Source organism: Genypterus blacodes, unplaced genomic scaffold (assembly GCF_046128005.1).
Source record: "Genypterus blacodes isolate CSIRO-AG114 ecotype Tasmania unplaced genomic scaffold, CSIRO-AGI_Gbla_v1 ptg000156l_1, whole genome shotgun sequence".
Lineage (NCBI taxonomy): Eukaryota > Metazoa > Chordata > Actinopteri > Ophidiiformes > Ophidiidae > Genypterus > Genypterus blacodes.
In genome coordinates, this window is record NW_027466957.1 from 7,962,735 (window position 1) to 7,980,000 (window position 17,266).

General features: G+C 47.8%; 1 protein-coding gene across 1 annotated transcript in view; it reads right to left on the reverse strand.

Annotated features, from left to right (window-relative positions):
• plxnd1 (plexin D1) overlaps positions 1 to 17,266 on the reverse strand; it is a 53,659-nt gene that overhangs the window by 19,340 nt on the left and 17,053 nt on the right. The window contains exons 8-19 of the mRNA XM_076166544.1: positions 17,134 to 17,233; positions 15,682 to 15,780; positions 13,998 to 14,087; positions 13,657 to 13,750; positions 12,443 to 12,600; positions 8,833 to 8,978; positions 5,377 to 5,482; positions 3,762 to 3,901; positions 3,431 to 3,610; positions 2,861 to 2,945; positions 2,356 to 2,625; positions 313 to 462 (exon numbers count right to left, since the gene is read on the reverse strand). Coding sequence (XP_076022659.1) covers positions 313 to 462; positions 2,356 to 2,625; positions 2,861 to 2,945; positions 3,431 to 3,610; positions 3,762 to 3,901; positions 5,377 to 5,482; positions 8,833 to 8,978; positions 12,443 to 12,600; positions 13,657 to 13,750; positions 13,998 to 14,087; positions 15,682 to 15,780; positions 17,134 to 17,233 — 1,618 coding nt within the window. The remainder of the gene's footprint in view (positions 1 to 312; positions 463 to 2,355; positions 2,626 to 2,860; positions 2,946 to 3,430; positions 3,611 to 3,761; positions 3,902 to 5,376; positions 5,483 to 8,832; positions 8,979 to 12,442; positions 12,601 to 13,656; positions 13,751 to 13,997; positions 14,088 to 15,681; positions 15,781 to 17,133; positions 17,234 to 17,266) is intronic.

Below are 17,266 nucleotides of genomic sequence, written 5' to 3' on the forward strand. Positions count from 1 at the left end.
GATTGTCTGGAGTTTGATTAATGTTCGATGTCAGACAATGATTGAGGAGGAAGATTTGTGTGTAAAATCTATTTTCTTCAACACAGACATGAATTCTTTCCAGCTTAGGTTCAGCTCGACACATTCAATATTCATTTTTCTGCCAGAATTTTGAATGTAATCGTTTTGCGGTCAGAGATTCCCCAAACAACTGAACATTGTTCGATCTGCAAATGGATGAAATCAGAAAAGAATCGTGTTTGTGTTCGCGTTGACGTCTCCCTCAACAAACTTCAGCTTTTGGAAGGCGATCCTGCGTTCCTGCGTACTTACAGTGACTGGCAGCTCCCTCTCGCTGGAGCTCAGCGGCTCATCGATGGTGCAGTGGAACAGCTGGTCGTTATGGAAGCTGATGTTACAAGGATGCGAGCCAATCATCACAGAGTATTCCTCCGGCACCAAGTCCAGATCGCTCGGCCCTTTCTGCGCCAAAACCCAACACAAACAGCCCGTCTGCCCAGTTAGTGGTGAAGACACTGGACATGCACAGATAACATTAACATAACACACATGTACAGAAACCTACACACACACACGCTGATGTGGAAGAGCTGCGGTCTTCCTGTCCACAGCTGTCACACTGTGGAACCCAGAAGAAAACTCATCCAGTTTGGGGTTGAGTTCAGCTTAGAGCAGCAAACATTCCGGCTGCATGACTGGGGGAAATTTCTACAAACAAACCCGCTGACAGGCATCCGCGCTCCTGCCCAAGACAACATTCTCAGGGCCTTTACGGGAGCCGGCTGGAATCAAAGCCCAAAGCCATTTTTATACCACTCCAACTGTGCCCGGATACATCTAAGCTCCACCTCCGGCTGCTGAATTCTACTTTGGTTAATCTGCAGCCTTGGGCGAGCTGCACGTTAATTCATTCTCAACACACACAACATGTGAGGCCATACCAATTAGACTTAACGTCCAGATATAAACTGCACAAAGAGCGGTTATAATGGCCTCAGTGTGCAGATGAAAGCTGCTGCAAATGAAATCACTCTTATCAAGTCCATTCTCTTCAATTGTCTGTTGTTAAGCTCTAAATGTCTTATTTTCCATTCTATTCTAGTTATTGTTCTGGAAGAGAGACCAATAAAGGGAAACAGGAAGTCTGGAAATATGACCTCCATGATGTCATGGAAGGAGAATAATGCAGATGCTACACAATTGGTTGTGTTTGTGTGTTTAGCCTGATCCATAAACTGAACATCGAAAAGTCAAATGTGTAAAAAGATACATTTAAGAGTTAAGATCATTTATTATATATATATTATAATATAGACCAAATGACTTGATAGAATGTGTATTTTTTGCAATGACTAAGGCAGTGTGTGTGTGCGTGTGTGTGTCCCCAGTGTACTTCCTCTCTGTGATTACACCCACGGGGCCTGTCTGGTCCCTGCTGTAGGATGCCCCCCCCCTGGGTCTTTGTCAACAAACACTTCCTAACGAATTGCACACACACACACATGCACACACGCACGAATACCCACGTGTACAGAGAACATATCTTACATTATAGATCATCTGCGTACGTGTTGTTCTTACATGGTGGCCATATTACACTGAGTTACAGTTAAAGGACCAAAACAAAGAAATCTAAAGGGCAGAAACTGAAAGAAAGCAAACAAAACCCACCCACATTCCAGCTCAGGTCCTTAATATAGGATCTGGCTGAATAACAAGCTGTACAACAACACATCCCCCCTCCCTCCACACACACACACACACACACACACACACACACAAATGGAATCCACCTTCCAACCAAAACAGGAAACAACAGAGTCGGCGGCGGTGACGTAGACGGCCTGAGGCAGCGATTCCTACAGGGCCTCATCCTGACACTCCAACACACAAAGAGGAAGCTCGGACACCTTCAAAGTCCTATTTGAGTCACTTCCCCAGTCTGTGTGTGTGTGTGTGTGTGTATGTGTAAGTGTGTTGTGTCGTTCAATATTACAGCCAGCAGCCCTGTGGGGGTGACAAATCCTCGCAGGCAGGTGGTCTGATCGCGAACACGGGGTGCTTCCTGTGGAGCTGGCAGACTAACGCCAGCGGTGCCACCTTAACACTGGAACACCTCCGACAGAAACCAACAAGTTTCCGAGTGCAGAGCCCTTTTGATGTGTTTTATGTGAGTGTGAATAGAAGAAATGTTTACGCCTGCCTGCTGCTGCTCACAGGGGGAGTCGGTGCTCTTAGAGCCACTACTGCACATATTTGAGGTCAGCAGATATGTGTTTATGAAAGGTGATACTTTGGGATGTTGGTTATCTTTCATCTGACGCTTTTAAAAGCAGGAAACTCTCTCTCACTCACATTGATGATGAGTGTCAGCGGCTCGCCCGGATGGTGTTTGATCAGCTTCTCCTTGTTGGCGGTGAAGAACTGAGGGTCCTCAACGTAGTCCAGCTGGAAGTGACCTCGATGGGGTTCGTCCTCGTCTTCGTCCACGTCGCTGTCGTAGGAGACGGGGCCGTCTCCCATGTAGATGACTGCGTTGATGGAGAACTCCACCGAGGCCTGCTGGGATTGGCTGGAACCCGGTGACGGGCAGGTGATGGTGGTGGGGGAGAGCACGGTGCAGTCCTGAAGAGGGAGAACTGGTGTTACCGAGTGACAGAAGTACAGCTCAACACACATACAACACACACACTCCTTTACGTGTTGGGTCGACTCAGACAGACAGAATTTCAGGCCTGATTGGAGTTCTGAACGCCACCACAACTGCAACTATTACTGCCTTATTCTGAATGTCATACACGATTGTCCCCGACAGTCTGATTGTGTGTTTAGATTATAAAGTGGAAATAATTCTACTCACCGTTTGTCCGATTCCAAGCACGTCCATGGTTGCACTTTGGACCAGATCAAAACCTTGGCCTACAACTGTGATGGTCCTGCCACCACTGTGACACACACACACACACACACACAACACACACACACACACACACAGTCACATGTCAGCCAAGACAGAAAGGTGCCACATGTATACTATTGTGCAAATTCTTCCCAAAACCACAACATACCAAGTAACCACATCACAACAACACAGAAACACAGAGCCAGAGCAAAAATAAAAAACAACTGTGACACACACACACAGCCACACAGCCACACACACACACATACAGACAAAAAGCTTTATAACACATGCTGTCACAGTTCAACTGCAGGCAGAATCAGCACACATGTGTGTCAAAGACATCCCGCCACCCTGTCACACACACGCTGTGCTATTTAGACACACAATGGGCTGAGAGCAGAAGCTGCACATCAGGGCGACATCACAGTAATGACTTATGTCACCAACACTGAGGGGGGACCGCAGAGGTGTCCAGTTTAAGAAAGTATGGCTTCAATATGTGTGTGTGTGTGTGTGACAGTATACCTGAGGTAGCTGTTCTTGGGGTGGATGAAGCTGATGGTGGGGTTCTTTTCATAGCTGTAGGAGGTGCTGAGCTCTGTGCTCTGACATGGAAGGTTTTCAAACTCCACACACACGGCCACAGGCTCGGTGTGTGCCTGCACGGCTGCAGGCATGATGCACTCAATGGTGTCCGCTGCTTGCCTAAAAACCCGAGAACACATTTGAATAAAACTGCACATCCTGCGTTCTCTGAAAGAACACCAGTCCATCAAACGTTTCCCAGGTCCAATCTAAGCCTCGTGTGTGAAGGTTTTGCAGACTCCTGAATCCACCCTGGCTGAGCAGTACTCACGTTATGATTGTGCACTCCTGTGTGTTGTTGACCTTCACTCTGACCTGGGAGCCAGTGTCCAGGTGCTCGCCTTTGATCAACACTCTGGTTCCTCCTGCACGTGAGCCCTTCCTGGGCTCCATGTACAGCAGCTTCGGAACCTGGATAGAGAGTGAAGACGCAGTATAAGACTAACAAGACATCAAAAACTGCCATTGAGAATCTGACAGCATCTGTCATATGAAATACAAGCTTGCTAAAATGTCTTTTGTGCTTTATAATGCTCCTCTCAGCACCAAATCAAGCCCGTTCTTGTCTTTGGGGCTTCAGATATCTTGAGTGAGACAGCTGCTGACTGTAACTGTAAATTAGGGAGGAAAACTGAAGATGGCTCGTGCTGCAAGTTTCTTAAAATGCTGCTGGAGCCAACGGGCCTCTGGGGGCCTTTGGGGGCCTTTGAGGGGCCTTTGGGGGCCGCCGTGTGGCTCACAAGACACCCCAGGTTAGAGCGGTGATGTTTACGCATACATATGAGAAACTGCACGCATGCAGAATCATACGCAGGGCAAATATAAACACGAAAATATGTCAAAGGCTGCAAGGTGAAGATGAATATCCCCCATCCAGCCCCGCAGCTACTACAGCATCAGCATTTCGCCGCTCTCCAATGCATCTATCCCCTCTGTGAACTTGGTCTCGGGGGACTCGCTCATCCTCACTGACAGGATTCACTTCCTCAGTGTGCACGGACGGGGGAGACCTATTGTGCATTTGTGCGTCGGAGTGGGTCTAAGGAGGCAGATGTTTCCGGCCCGAGGTTCGAGGAAGGAGGTGAAGCAGAGGCTCGCTTGTATCCTGTCTCTACTCCGATCCAAACTGTTTTCTCTTTCTCCCACCGTCTCTCTCTCTCTCACACACACCCACACACACACACCTCCTCCTCCACACCCTGCAGTAAAGCCTTTCTCCCTCACACACACCGCTCCTCTCTGAGCTGCATATGGCCGAGAGGAGTTCCCACAACAGGGCGATGTTTGCTGTTTTGGATTTCCTTCATCCGCGAGTATCAAGAAGATCTTCAGGACTGCTATGATTTCTCTGCGGGATGACTCAGGGGCAGAGCCGCTCTCAGACGATGGGCTGTTCCACTATTGAATTAAGAAAAAACCTCTTTGTCTACAAACCTAAAGAAACAAAGGACTTACATGGGTATTTCCACTGACTGAATACTCTAACTCCGATGGGAGATTGTGTGGGTCGAGGTCAATTAACACAATGCTGGCTGGTTTGCCTCCGCTGGTAATGAATTCAGATAGAAGGCCGTTCCCAACAAGCGCTTTATTTGTTTTTGCTGGCAGCGAGCTCAGAGTGACAATGGTGCTTAGTTGCAGTTCTGATGAACGTTTGAAGATTCCCACACACTTGCATTCCTTAAAATCATGAAATGCATCTGTTAACACTCAACTGACACGCCAGGGAAGACTTTCCCAGTGGGGAAGGAGGAACAAGAGCGAGAGAGATAGAGAGGGAGAGAGGGAGAGAGAGAGAGGGGGAGAGAGTAAAGCAAGAATGTGGAGGGAGAGGCAGAACAGAAAGCAATGGAGGGCAAGAGGGGAGGCAGCTGGAGAATACTCACTAAATATGAGAAGTGATCCTTAGACGTCCCGGTCCCGCTTTGATCCACCACCACTTGGACGATATCTGCTCCGTCATGCGCCGACCTCCCAGTGACACAAACCAGCCTGGGGACGGAAAAAACAATAACAATAAACACAAGGTGAACCACCCCCCCCCGCCCTTCCAAAAGAACTACAGGATTACATCTTAGAGGAGAGCAGCGGTTACGAATTAATATCCCACCGCCTTGCATTTACATATGAAATCGAATAAAGCCTTCAGATATTAGATATAAGAAGATGTAAAGTTCAGAGCTCCTCAGACCAGATGTGCCTGAGCGCAGAGGGAGATTAAGGGGCGGCGGATGCTATGTTCTCGCGCCTCCTGGCTGTGATTAGGCCCCCGCGTCATCAGCTCAGGCTCTGCAGGGACGACTCATATTAATGACACCGTGCTGTACTGGGAGACACAAGGATCTACTGTTCAGGGGGTCTCACAGGGATATATGTAAAGAGAGAGACAGAGAGGGAGAGAGAGAGAGAGAGAGAGAGAGAGAGAGAGACGCAACCTTTATCATCTCACATGATCCCCACCCAGCTTGATGCCCTGTCGGTTTATTTAGTCAGGTGTCGGGTGCCGCGGCGGATAGAAATACTCGGCTACGCAAACGAGCCGATGATTGACAGAGGAATTGTGGGGGATTTTTTTTTTTCATAAACGGAGGAGTTTGCGTTTTATATGGAAGACCTGGCAGGACGTATGGTGAGACGGTCTATGGGTCCGACGTGGATTCTGTGTTTAACCTCAACCAAACCCTGGAATACAGCGGCGTTCCGTGAACCCTTTAAAATGCTGACGTTCCTGACGCAGTGTTATAAACATTCTAAAATAACCTGGAGTCGCAGCCATCTTTAATTGCAGCATCTACATCCCTGCACATTAATTACAGGTAGGTGTCAGGTTGGAACATTAAGTGAAGAAGTGTCATTAAAGTCAAATTATACTCCTGTCATTTATTATCTGCCTGCCTGGAGCAGATGCACACCTGCTAACACAATGCATCATTTCACAATCTTTGATTTAGGCAAGAGACAAAAAAAAGAAGAAAAAAAAACAGTCTGAAATTAACAAAATGGAATTCAGCCTGACACAAGCCTGAAGGAGTTAAAGCCTAAAATGGCCCCAAACCAGTTAAAGCCAATCTCATTTTGGCTGTTAATAAAAACTCTCTTTCCTTGTTATTAGAGCGATACATCACTTAACATCTGCTACTGAAACTTGTTGAGCGTCGTGGCGTGTAATGGAGATAAACACAAAGCCTGTCTTTCTGGAAGGCAAATGTATATCAGCGGAAAGAAGCAATGCCTCTGAGTCATCCTGTAACATTTTAACAATATGGGTGTGCTCTGGGTGTGTGTGTGTGTGTGTGTAGGTGTGGGAGCCGAGTGTGATGTTGACGCAGTGTGAGCTCTCTTCTCAACAGAAGCCCCCGACTGACCTCGGCTCCGCATTCCTGCGCCGCACCCTTGGCGGTAGATATTATGGGTTTCAAAGGGTGATATTTTGGCTGGGATGGGAGATGTCTCTGATCATTTCCCTGGAGTGGATGATGGGGATAATCAACAAACCAAGACTGTGTGCATGTGTGTGTGTGTGTGTGAGTGTGTGTGTGTGGATGGGAGCCTTATCTGGGTACAGCTAAATGGACAGAGCGAAGGCCACTCGAGGCTGATATGAAAATGATGAAGAGGGCAACGCAGAGGACTCCAGCCAAATATCCTGAGAAGTACTCCAGCAAATGAGGTGTGCCGAGACTGACTTTGCCATTAATTAAAATGTTGACATTTAGTGACTGTAGCGGGCCGTCTCCAGCGCTGCACACGCTCTTCTGGTGCACAGATGTGACCTTTCACCTCGCAGCACACGAGTAGACACCTGTCTCAACAGCCATGGTAAATGAGGTCACATGTGCAGGTGAGCGTGACAGCGCGTGCACCCAGGTTGTTCTTTTCATTTGAGAAGCTGTTTTAGAGTGAGGATTGAGCTGTACAGTGAGTTTGCTTTGATCACAGTGTGTACTGAGCTCCATGCCGGGCTTTGGGTTTAGATTAAGTCCCACACTTTAATGTTGTAAAGGTAAAATTGACTACAAAATAGAGGAGTTTGTCTTGATAATGAAGATCACATTTGTATCCGTCAATGAATCAATAAATGAATAAAAGATGGGCATTCTCTTATACTCTTATATACATTTATAACTGTATCCAGGTGATGTGTTGTGTTGTCTTAGTCTGTGTGTTCAAATTTCCAATTCCAGTCCTGTGTTTTGATTTTTGGAGTTGCATGGCCCTTTGGTTTACATTTGGATCACAGATTGTAACCTTCAGATGAGATGAACGTTTCAGGTTAAATGCATAATGCAGAGTTGAGGGTTTATCTTGAGGTGAGGAAGAAGGATGAAGTTGAGTCAAAGGAAGGTCCTCACAAGGACAGAAGGAGAAGGACGTGTGTTTGTTCATGTGTGCATGAGTCAAATGCACAGAAACTGTCAGATGCAGCGATGTGTTGTGATTTCTCAGCACCACATTCAGCAGTAAGGATACGCTTCGCTGTCATAACAACCGGGCTCGGGAACCAATGAGGAATGACGACACATGATGAGATCACCCCAGGGTGAAATGTGATTCGTTGTTTTTGACATGTAGGTTTTGGGGAATGTGTCAGGCAGCTGGAGTGACAGGTACGACCTGCAGGTCGCCCTCCAACTGGTCTGAGTCTTAATACAGCGATGAGCTTCAGTGGAGCGCGACCAGATAAACACTCTCATTCAGGGAACATTACAAATACTGAATAGAAGTTTGGATGTAATTGTGGAGTTACAGACTTCGAGTCAGCACTGTGTGCCGGTCTCAAAGCAGGGTCCTGTCGTCACCATGGTGACAGTGTGATGGTCCCTGCGCCACAGAGGGATGGAGATGGAGTCATTTAATATGAGAAGTGTGCTGCATGATAATGTTTGTGAAAATTAGCCTCATGAATACATGAAATGTGGATCTAGCAAAACACAACTGTTCACAGCAAACACGACACTTTATTCTCACCTGTAAGAGGCGATCTCTACAGGAGGACTAAGATGATGAACTGTGACGGCTTATTATCGGGAGCCTGGGTAGGGATTTCTTTGAATAAATGACTAGTTGGGAATGTGCTTCTGTGAGAATGACTTTTCTTTTTCCTTTCTGCATATGATAGATCATTTCACAGCCAGTCAGTTTGTTTGCATGTTATCAAGGTTTTCAATAGCATTCTTTTGTCCTGCCAGGATTATAAAATGCCATCAATAACTGTCACATTTTATACATTGACTGGTGTGTCCATATAAAACATACAAATGATCTACACACAAACCCACGCACACCCTCATCTAGAAAAACAATTAACTCTATACGACACTCATAGGGCTCAGCATACTCACTGCACAGAGACGGTGTAGAACTCAGGCAGCAGATCACACGGTGCGTCTCCAATAGAAACCTTCACCGCTTCGTCCCTGCGGCCCAGGTTCCGGCCCTGCAGTGTCAGCAGGGTGCCGCCCTCCACTGGGCCACTCAGGGGGGAAATCTGAAAGAGGCGAAGATGAAACAAGGAGCTGTTAAAACGCTGAATATGTAAGAGAGTTGGTTTAATGCTCTTTACTGTGGAGTCCAAACACCACACAGAGTCTCGCTTCTCTTGCAGTAGAGACCTGATAACAAATGGCAAGATCACACACACACACACACACAGGAGGATTCAATCACACATCCATTCACCAAGCTCATCACACACACGCTAATTAAGACAATCACATATATTATCAAGAAAATATAATCAATTAACACCAGGAAGTCCCTCAAAGGAGCCAAGAGCCTATAGCCTCCAGTTGGATTACATTAAATTCCAATAGTAGGGTGGATAATTCTGTTATCTGCAGTGCTGAGTGTCTTAAATGATGTATCGAATGGCGCTGTAGTAACTGGTATCAACTGGTTTTAGTGGGAGAAGCAGGAGAATAAAAAATATACCTCCTTTGTGTGATGCGCAATAAACATGTTTAGTGAGAATAAAACCCTGATGCCGACGCCATGAGGAGTGTTCTTACTCGCTGAGGACCGAGATCTAATTGGGATACACACACGCTTTAGATGCATACACACAATGCAGACACTTAACTGTGCCTGTCTGAGACTCTTCAGGCTGTAATCCTCGACAGCACATGCAAATAAAGAGCAGCCTGAGAGCCCCTTCACGTCCCATAAGAGCTGCGGAGAGAGCGAGGCGTGGAGGGGCGGAGGGGTGGAGAGGAAGGTGGACGAGTGGAGAGGCAATTTAGGGAGCCCGAGTGCGGAGAGGGAGGTGAACGTGAGCGCTGGCAGCGAGCGAGCAAAGCCTCAAACAGGGGAATCAGTGCACAGTGCTGCTCCCTTTCATCTGCGTGTGTGTGTGTTTGTGTTTGAGTGTGCGTGTGTGCCGTCACATTCCGTAGTGGCATTTCTCCTGTTGTTGGCGTCGCTTCAGAGAGAAAGGAGAGCGCAGTCACCTCTCCAATCGCCACGGAAACGCAGCTCTTAGAAGATAGCATCTCCGACGGCCCCAGACAGAAGCAATCTACCGTCAACTCCACTGAAGCAGCCCCGGCCTCCGCGCTCGCCTCTGTCGCCCTGTGTGACCCCCTGGCTGAGCCGAGGTCGCCGTGACCCTGCCGTCTTATTAACTCGGCTCCGGCTCTATCAGAAACCGAGCTTGAGAATGAAAACAACACTTGTGTTTGGTCTGGGTGAGAGGACGCGTCTGGGGTGTGTATTCAGATAGCTCATTTAAAGCCTGCCAGGGTGACGGAGCAGATAAATAAACCCTACACTTCCCGGGTAAAAGCAAAGGTGGCTGAGCAAAGAAACAGTGTGTAACTTTTTAATATTGGGGCGAAAACAAACCGTTAGAGGGCTGACGCGGGGACTTACAGTAGATGTGTGAGATCGACACGGCAGGAAATGATGTCAGTGTTTTTGTGGTTATATTAAAAGCCTTTGGAAATGAAGCGTGACCACCCTGAAACCTCATCTATAAATACTTCCCCAGACTGGAAAACCGCATTCTTTCATAAGCGTTTACCACAGGAACGGTGAATTTTGCATCTTTTGACGTGCCGTATGTGTCTGATAGAGGGACGGCGTTAACCTCAGCTGCTGTGCTTTTCATTTACACCTCGTACGCGTTTGAGTGTGGTGATTTACAGCGCGGGGTTCCTGGGAGACAAGAAGGTGTGAATGTGTCTCTGTGAAAAACGTCCAGCGGGGAATGTTGGGTGGAATGAAACGCATTCCGAGAACTCAAATCTCTCTCTCAAATCCGACACATTTCCAAATCGGTGTAGCTATAACATGACAGATAAAACAACCTAAATGATCAAATATACATACGGCCTATATTTCTATTTCTGCTCTGAGCGGATCAGTCCGAGGTCGCAGCTTTCATCTTCGTCGCGTCGGGGTTTCTTTGCATCACTAATCAAGAGGGACGCGGGGACAAAGACAGGAAAAAGGTTCTTTACTATGCGGCGCACTGTCCAGCCGGCGCTCCATCCTCTCTCCCAGCCAATTATATCTCATCCACGTCCCTCTGTTCTCGCTCGCCTTTCATGTTTGCCAGTTCCTGTTTTGGTCAGCAAGGTAGCTGTAATCAATGCTTTTTTTTTTTTTTTTTAAAGCCCAGACACGCCAACACGTAACAAACTGCAGGCTGGCAGTCATAACAAATGTCTCCAATATCTTTCATCAATGGATTGAATAGGACACATTTTTCTCAATTAGGCGAATACGTGACAAGGTTTGGAGAAGAACGCAATCCTCCTTCACATTATTGATATTCTGGTAATAGAGATTGTATAGAGCGGGAATATAGAAACTGATGCAGTGTCTGTGTGTGTATGGGTGTATGTGCGTGTGTGTATGTGTGTGTGAATGGTTCCTTTCCCCTGCTGGACCTCAGATTGTGACTCAAACTAATCAGTGTGGATTCTCTGGGAAAGTGCATCTGCCAAAGTGTTGCATCACACAGAACCACAGCAGATGAAGGAGAAGAAGGTCTGTGGGAGTGTGTGTTTGTGTGTGTATGTATACAAGACAGGGCTAATGTGTCTTGTGTGTGTGTGTGTGAGAGAGTTGCAGAAACAGTCGACCTACGCACACAAGTTCCACTCTCGCCGCCCGCAAAAGAACGAGGAACAGCGAATACTTCAATATGGCCTATTTGTGTGACAGATTGTGGTCCTGCTGAAACGTGCGTGTGTGTGTGTGAGAGAGAGAGTATGAGTGTGTGTGACGGCTTACTCTCCAGGGTCAGGTCTTTATCTACAGGAAGTGTGGGCCGATTGGGCCTCATGTGAGCCGTGCTTCCCATGACCGCCGATATATAACGCTGGATATGATTGGAGGGGACGGCTGGAGACGCAGCAGCATCACAGCTCAGCAAACAAATAAATACCATCAAGCGTAATAAGCTGGTTGAACAATGGCGCCGTGCTGGGAATTCTGACCGCGCTGATCATTGTGAGTTGACCATAATCAGATGGTGTATAAAATAAACACTCCCGACTCTTTCTTACCAGTGTGGTTTCACTCTCATTATGGTCAAATCCAAAATCTGGTGGTCTTTATTTATCTGCTTTTTGTGGTTAAGTCCCACACATTCCGGCCTTTTACGGCCCGTCCACATGGTTTACACGCCCGGCGACGGCCGGGCACATGTCAGGGGCTCCCGTTGCCTCCTGAGTCAATGCGGATCAACTCAAGTCACGCCCCCCCTCACCCCCTGAGGCCTGTGGCTGAATAAGTGTTACAGCTTTAATGAGAGTGTGTTCACACACACACACACTTCCTCAGCAGCTGACCGGACTGGACTGGACTGGGCACTGGGACACAGCGACATGTGAGTGACCCCATGATTCGCCATGTCACAAAAGTCTGGAGGCGACACCATGGGGTGTATGTGTGTGTGTTGGGTGGGGCGGGGGGGATGATTGGGAGCGTTTGAGGGTCAGATGTTACCTTGTGGATCTCCGGAGCGGGACACTGGTCGTTGATTGGCCTGCAGTCCTCCCTGTGCTTACAGCTGTTGTCACACCAGCCGCAGAGGTGCCCCTGCTCCTCCCGGCCCCAGCACTGGGAACAGTCCCAGCTGCCCACTCCGCAGTTGTATACCTCCACTAGAGGTAGATGGGGGGGAGGGGGCAAACACAAAAGACGGGGAGAGAGAGAGAGAGATCAATTGTTACTCTAATAGAGCCACTACTGGGCAGGATTGTGGCTTTTCTGGTTGCTTTGCGGCACTGCGGACTTGCATGTTTCTCAAATACATTATTGGAAACATATGGCCTGCGAGCTTTAGATAAACAGCATAAGCCTGAACAGGATGATGTATACATGGCTATAAAAATAAACGGGGGAAGAGAGTAAGAGAGAGCTTGTGGTGTTACCGAGAACAAAGCCAGCGAGAAACAGATGATCGTTTTCATGTTCCAACAGGCCTCCCAGTGAGAAGTCCCATTTGAGTCGCCACATGTGCGTGTGTGTGCGACTTTGAGCATTACGTGCGCGCGGCTGCGTTTGTGTGATAGCGCGCCACTGTTTCAAAAATTTCCGATGACTCTGCATGCAGCTCCGTCGTGCGTGTTTGCAGCACAGAGCGTCTGGCAGCGGCCCAGCGCTGTTGTTCACATGGTCCGCACATGAGCCTGCGAATGCCACATCTGGGAGCGGGGCCGGGCCCGGGATGAGCTCGCAGCTCGGCAACAACGCGTATCTCACTTTTCATCACTCCGCTGTTGTTATGGAGCTCAAATTCATTTTGCGAAAAAATACATTGTAACGCGGCTCAGTAAAGAGGCCGGTAAACACCTTCAATTGTAGCTCCTTATGTTCTATAATCAGGGTGTAATTAGGCAGTAGCAGAATGTGATATCATGGAAAATTGCTGGGTTTGAGTAAATTATGTGTTGCAATGCAGAACATACTAATATCTCCAGTAAAGGGACAGCATAACATTGTGTTGCTCTCACTTATCTCAAGGTGCAATCAAACCCAATAATCTCATAAGGAAACATTCCTACAGAGATGATGGGCACAGTGGCAGCTATGTCACCTTTGGTGCTATTTTCCCCGCGTGTGTAATTACTCTGAAAATAAGCACAAGCCGAGATAAAAAGGATCTGGTGTTTTTTCTTCTCTCCCTGCCCACATGAGCACCGGTCACGTGATCTTACCTATCATGGGTTCAGGGCTGTCGACGAACTGATCCGAGTGTCCTCTCCTCCGCAGGCTGAGGTGGTAAATCTGACTCCTCTGTGTTGTGTGCAGCTGCAAGTAGGTGACAGAGCGTCATGGTTACGCTCTTGAAATACTGCTGCTCTAGGTAATAACGGGTTGTTAGTGAAGTGATCAACAAGGTATTACAAAGACAGACGTAAAAACAACTTAAAAGTAGTAGGATGAATACAATGATGCAGTAAAAGCGTAGTTACTCAGTGAGAGATTAACTGGTGTTTATTCAGGCTTGGTTTAGTTGACTCACTGGTGTTGGTGAAAGGTTGTTGTCTGTACTTACAGTCACTCCACTGCACTTCACTGTTGTGCTGTTCAACCACATGGCTTCGTACCGCTGTTCAGTCCCAAAATCGCACTCCAGTTCCTCCCCCTGTCACACAAAACACCGCTGTGAAACAAAAGCTTCACACAGGCAAAATGCCACATACTGCTGTTTTTAGAATGCCATCATCACCGGCGTAATGCCCAAAACGACAGCAAGAGAGAGACGGCAAGAGGCCCCGAGACAGAAATTGTTCCTCACAAATATCTGGCAACCACCGACAACGCCGACAATACCAGGATACCAAAATAACGCACAAAAACTGTCCATGGCAGGAACGATGGTGCAATTCATTCATAATTCATATTCATAAACATCTGGACTCAGTAGTCCCACACCTCAGCGAATCATCTGGGAGCCAAGTAATGAATATGAATTCAGTCATCATAAAATGACTGAAAAGTGCCCAGAGTCTCACTGAGCCAAAGCATGTGGAAAAATGATGATAATGAGGGTAAGACGGGTTAAAAGGAATAAAGGATAAATGGTTTAAGTGGATGAAATCATTGGTCTGTGGCCTCATCTGTCTTTGATCAGCCTCTCCAGGTACTTTTCCATGTTATTCTGTGGCATCTGGTGGTTCCGATTCCCTGAGAAACACTAACACCCGTTGAATATTCTCTGTACTTATTTGCATTCTGCGAAATAATAAATACAGCAGGACAGCGTGCGGCTTGTTGCTTAGTGTTTTGGCAAGACTGTTTATTACAGTCAAATGTAAATAGTTTATTCTTGGGGGAAGCTGTGGTGAAAGTGTGGGAACCGTTAAGAACTCACCGCAAATACCAGCAAGGGTCTGAGCGATGGAGATGCGGTTTAGAGAGAAAAATGACTGACAGCACATTTCCTGCTCTACTGACTCATGCACAAGAATAAGACATATTCAAACAAACTTCATTTTGTTTAAACCATGACAAAGAAACGAGAAAAGAGTAATGACCAATCACATGCGCGTCTGCCCTGAGAAAGCATGAGTCCGTGTATTTGACTCAATGTCTGTCTCCATAGCAACACACCGGGAGAGCGCTCAGGAGGCCAGCTGGGGTTAGGCGAGTGACTGACCACGCCTGGCAACTATGGCGAGCTGCGGAATTTCCAGGGGATCCCGATGGTCTCTCATCGCTGATGCAGGATCGGCGTCTGACTCACTCAGCGTGGATTAGAGATTAAAACAGGAGCTATAAAAGGATGTGTGAGGACCAGCTACATTTCAAAATCCACGCTGGTGAAATAAAGCCGCTGCCTCAGACTCCACTACTGTTGGGTCTGCTGACGAAGACGTGAGCCAGCCAGTCACAGTGAGATACCAGGGCCAGCGGCGAGTCCCTGACAGCTGAGCGGTGAGCAACATAAGCACAAAGACTCCGGCTCATTTCTCATGTTCCCGTCAGCCATGTTCACATCTCTTAATCTCACAACACGGAGATCACAGAGCCGCAGATTTCCCTCATTCATTAACCCAAATCACCACACATCACCATCCATCTGTGTTTAACTCAGCTTGAAGCAAATACACCATATGTGTCTGCTTTATCCCAATCAATTTCACGACATGGATGCTGGACAAGTTCCAACTCCCCACTCCCCCCCCATCCCGCTCCTCCAAAGTGGGATGGGTGCACCGGCAAGCTGTCTGTCATACCTCCTGGATGTTGCTCAGGGATAAGGTGAAGTCCTGCGCTGTCCCCGACGACGATGGGGGGACCTCGGTGGCCACCAGGCTGGAGCAGGAAGCGGCATTCTGGAATGGGGCGGGGTGCAGAGGGGGGCAGGAAGTGACATGTAGCAGTTAAAGAAAACAATGGCTCTCCCCGCACACATCCGCTACCCAAAATACCTGTCCTGTTTATGTAAAGGAGGAGGAAATGAGAGGGTGAAGTCCAACTGGGGAGGGAAAACACAATAGCTTCAAATAGAGCGACGATGAGGGATTGGGAAAACAGAGCGGCCGGACACAGTGATGGACTCAGCAGAAGCAGGAAAAAACCAAAACATGCTGTCTCCCTTTGACCTACATTACAAAGACCTTCTCCGGGTTTCATTCTGAAAAAAAAAGAGGAAGGAAATACGCCAAAGGCAAACCTGTTTTGTGTATCTTGTGGATTCTCAAACAAGTATCTCTAACGGCTACAATGAGGTTTTTGTGTGACTTTGCCTGAGCGTCTGATATACGGCTCGGCACAGACGAGTCACATCTGTAAAACGCTTAAACGCAACAAGGCCGACTAAGTTCTGAGCAGCAGCTGACAAGACGACGGTGAGTCATGTCTTCTCTCCCCCGCCCCCCTCCACACACCCCCACCACCCACGCACCACCTTGACTGGGACCCAGGCAGACACCCCGAGGCCAAACTCAGCTGGGAGCGTGCCTCCTCCTCCTCCTCCTCCTCCTCCTCCGGACAGTAAACGCTCGCTTCTGGCTCGCCCTCCGAAGGGAAAGGGAATAATTGGGCGGCTGACTCCGTCCTGATGTTGTCCGGAACGCGCACAAAAGGAGGTGACGGATCGCGTGTCTGGGGAGCTGCGATTAGTCGTAATGAGGCTACACTAGTTTTGGATGCGTTTCTCTCTTTAACTGCCTTTGTCGCCTGTTCTCGCAAAGACGCTTACAGGGCAAAGTTTGCTTGTTTTCCACAGTAGTTTACAGTCTCTCGCCACTCGGTAACCTACATAAATAAAGAGACACACGAGATCGTCTTCCAAAGTGTCCCACGTCTTCAAAAGCTGGCAATAAGCAATCTTGACATTTACAAATAAACGTCCAACAATAACAACAACACAGCGAGTCTGAGGTGTGTAAAGTTAATTGCAAAAGGAACGATTTAAAGAAGCTTTAAATGGTACATTAACCCACAAACCCCCCTGAGGTTTTATTGCTGGTTTCAACATTTCTGTCTCTTGCATATGAGACACTTCTCGCCTCACACTGCATTGCAACATGATCGGTCTTGCTTAAACAGTTTGGACTCATCATGCTGGATGTCTGGATTACATCCGAGGCGGTGACTGGTGAGGATGTTAATATCAGGAGCTTATCAAGGCGTCTGTGTGGTCGGTGTGTGTGTGTGTGTGTGTGTGTGTGTGTGTTACTCACCTCCAGCAGGTTGTGTTTCCACTCATCTTTCCCGGCGGCGCAAACGTGGCTCTGCTGGTCCCAGTAACACTTCCACTTGGTGCCCAGGCAGCTCGTACACCTGACGTACGACGGAGAGAGAGAGAGAGAGAGA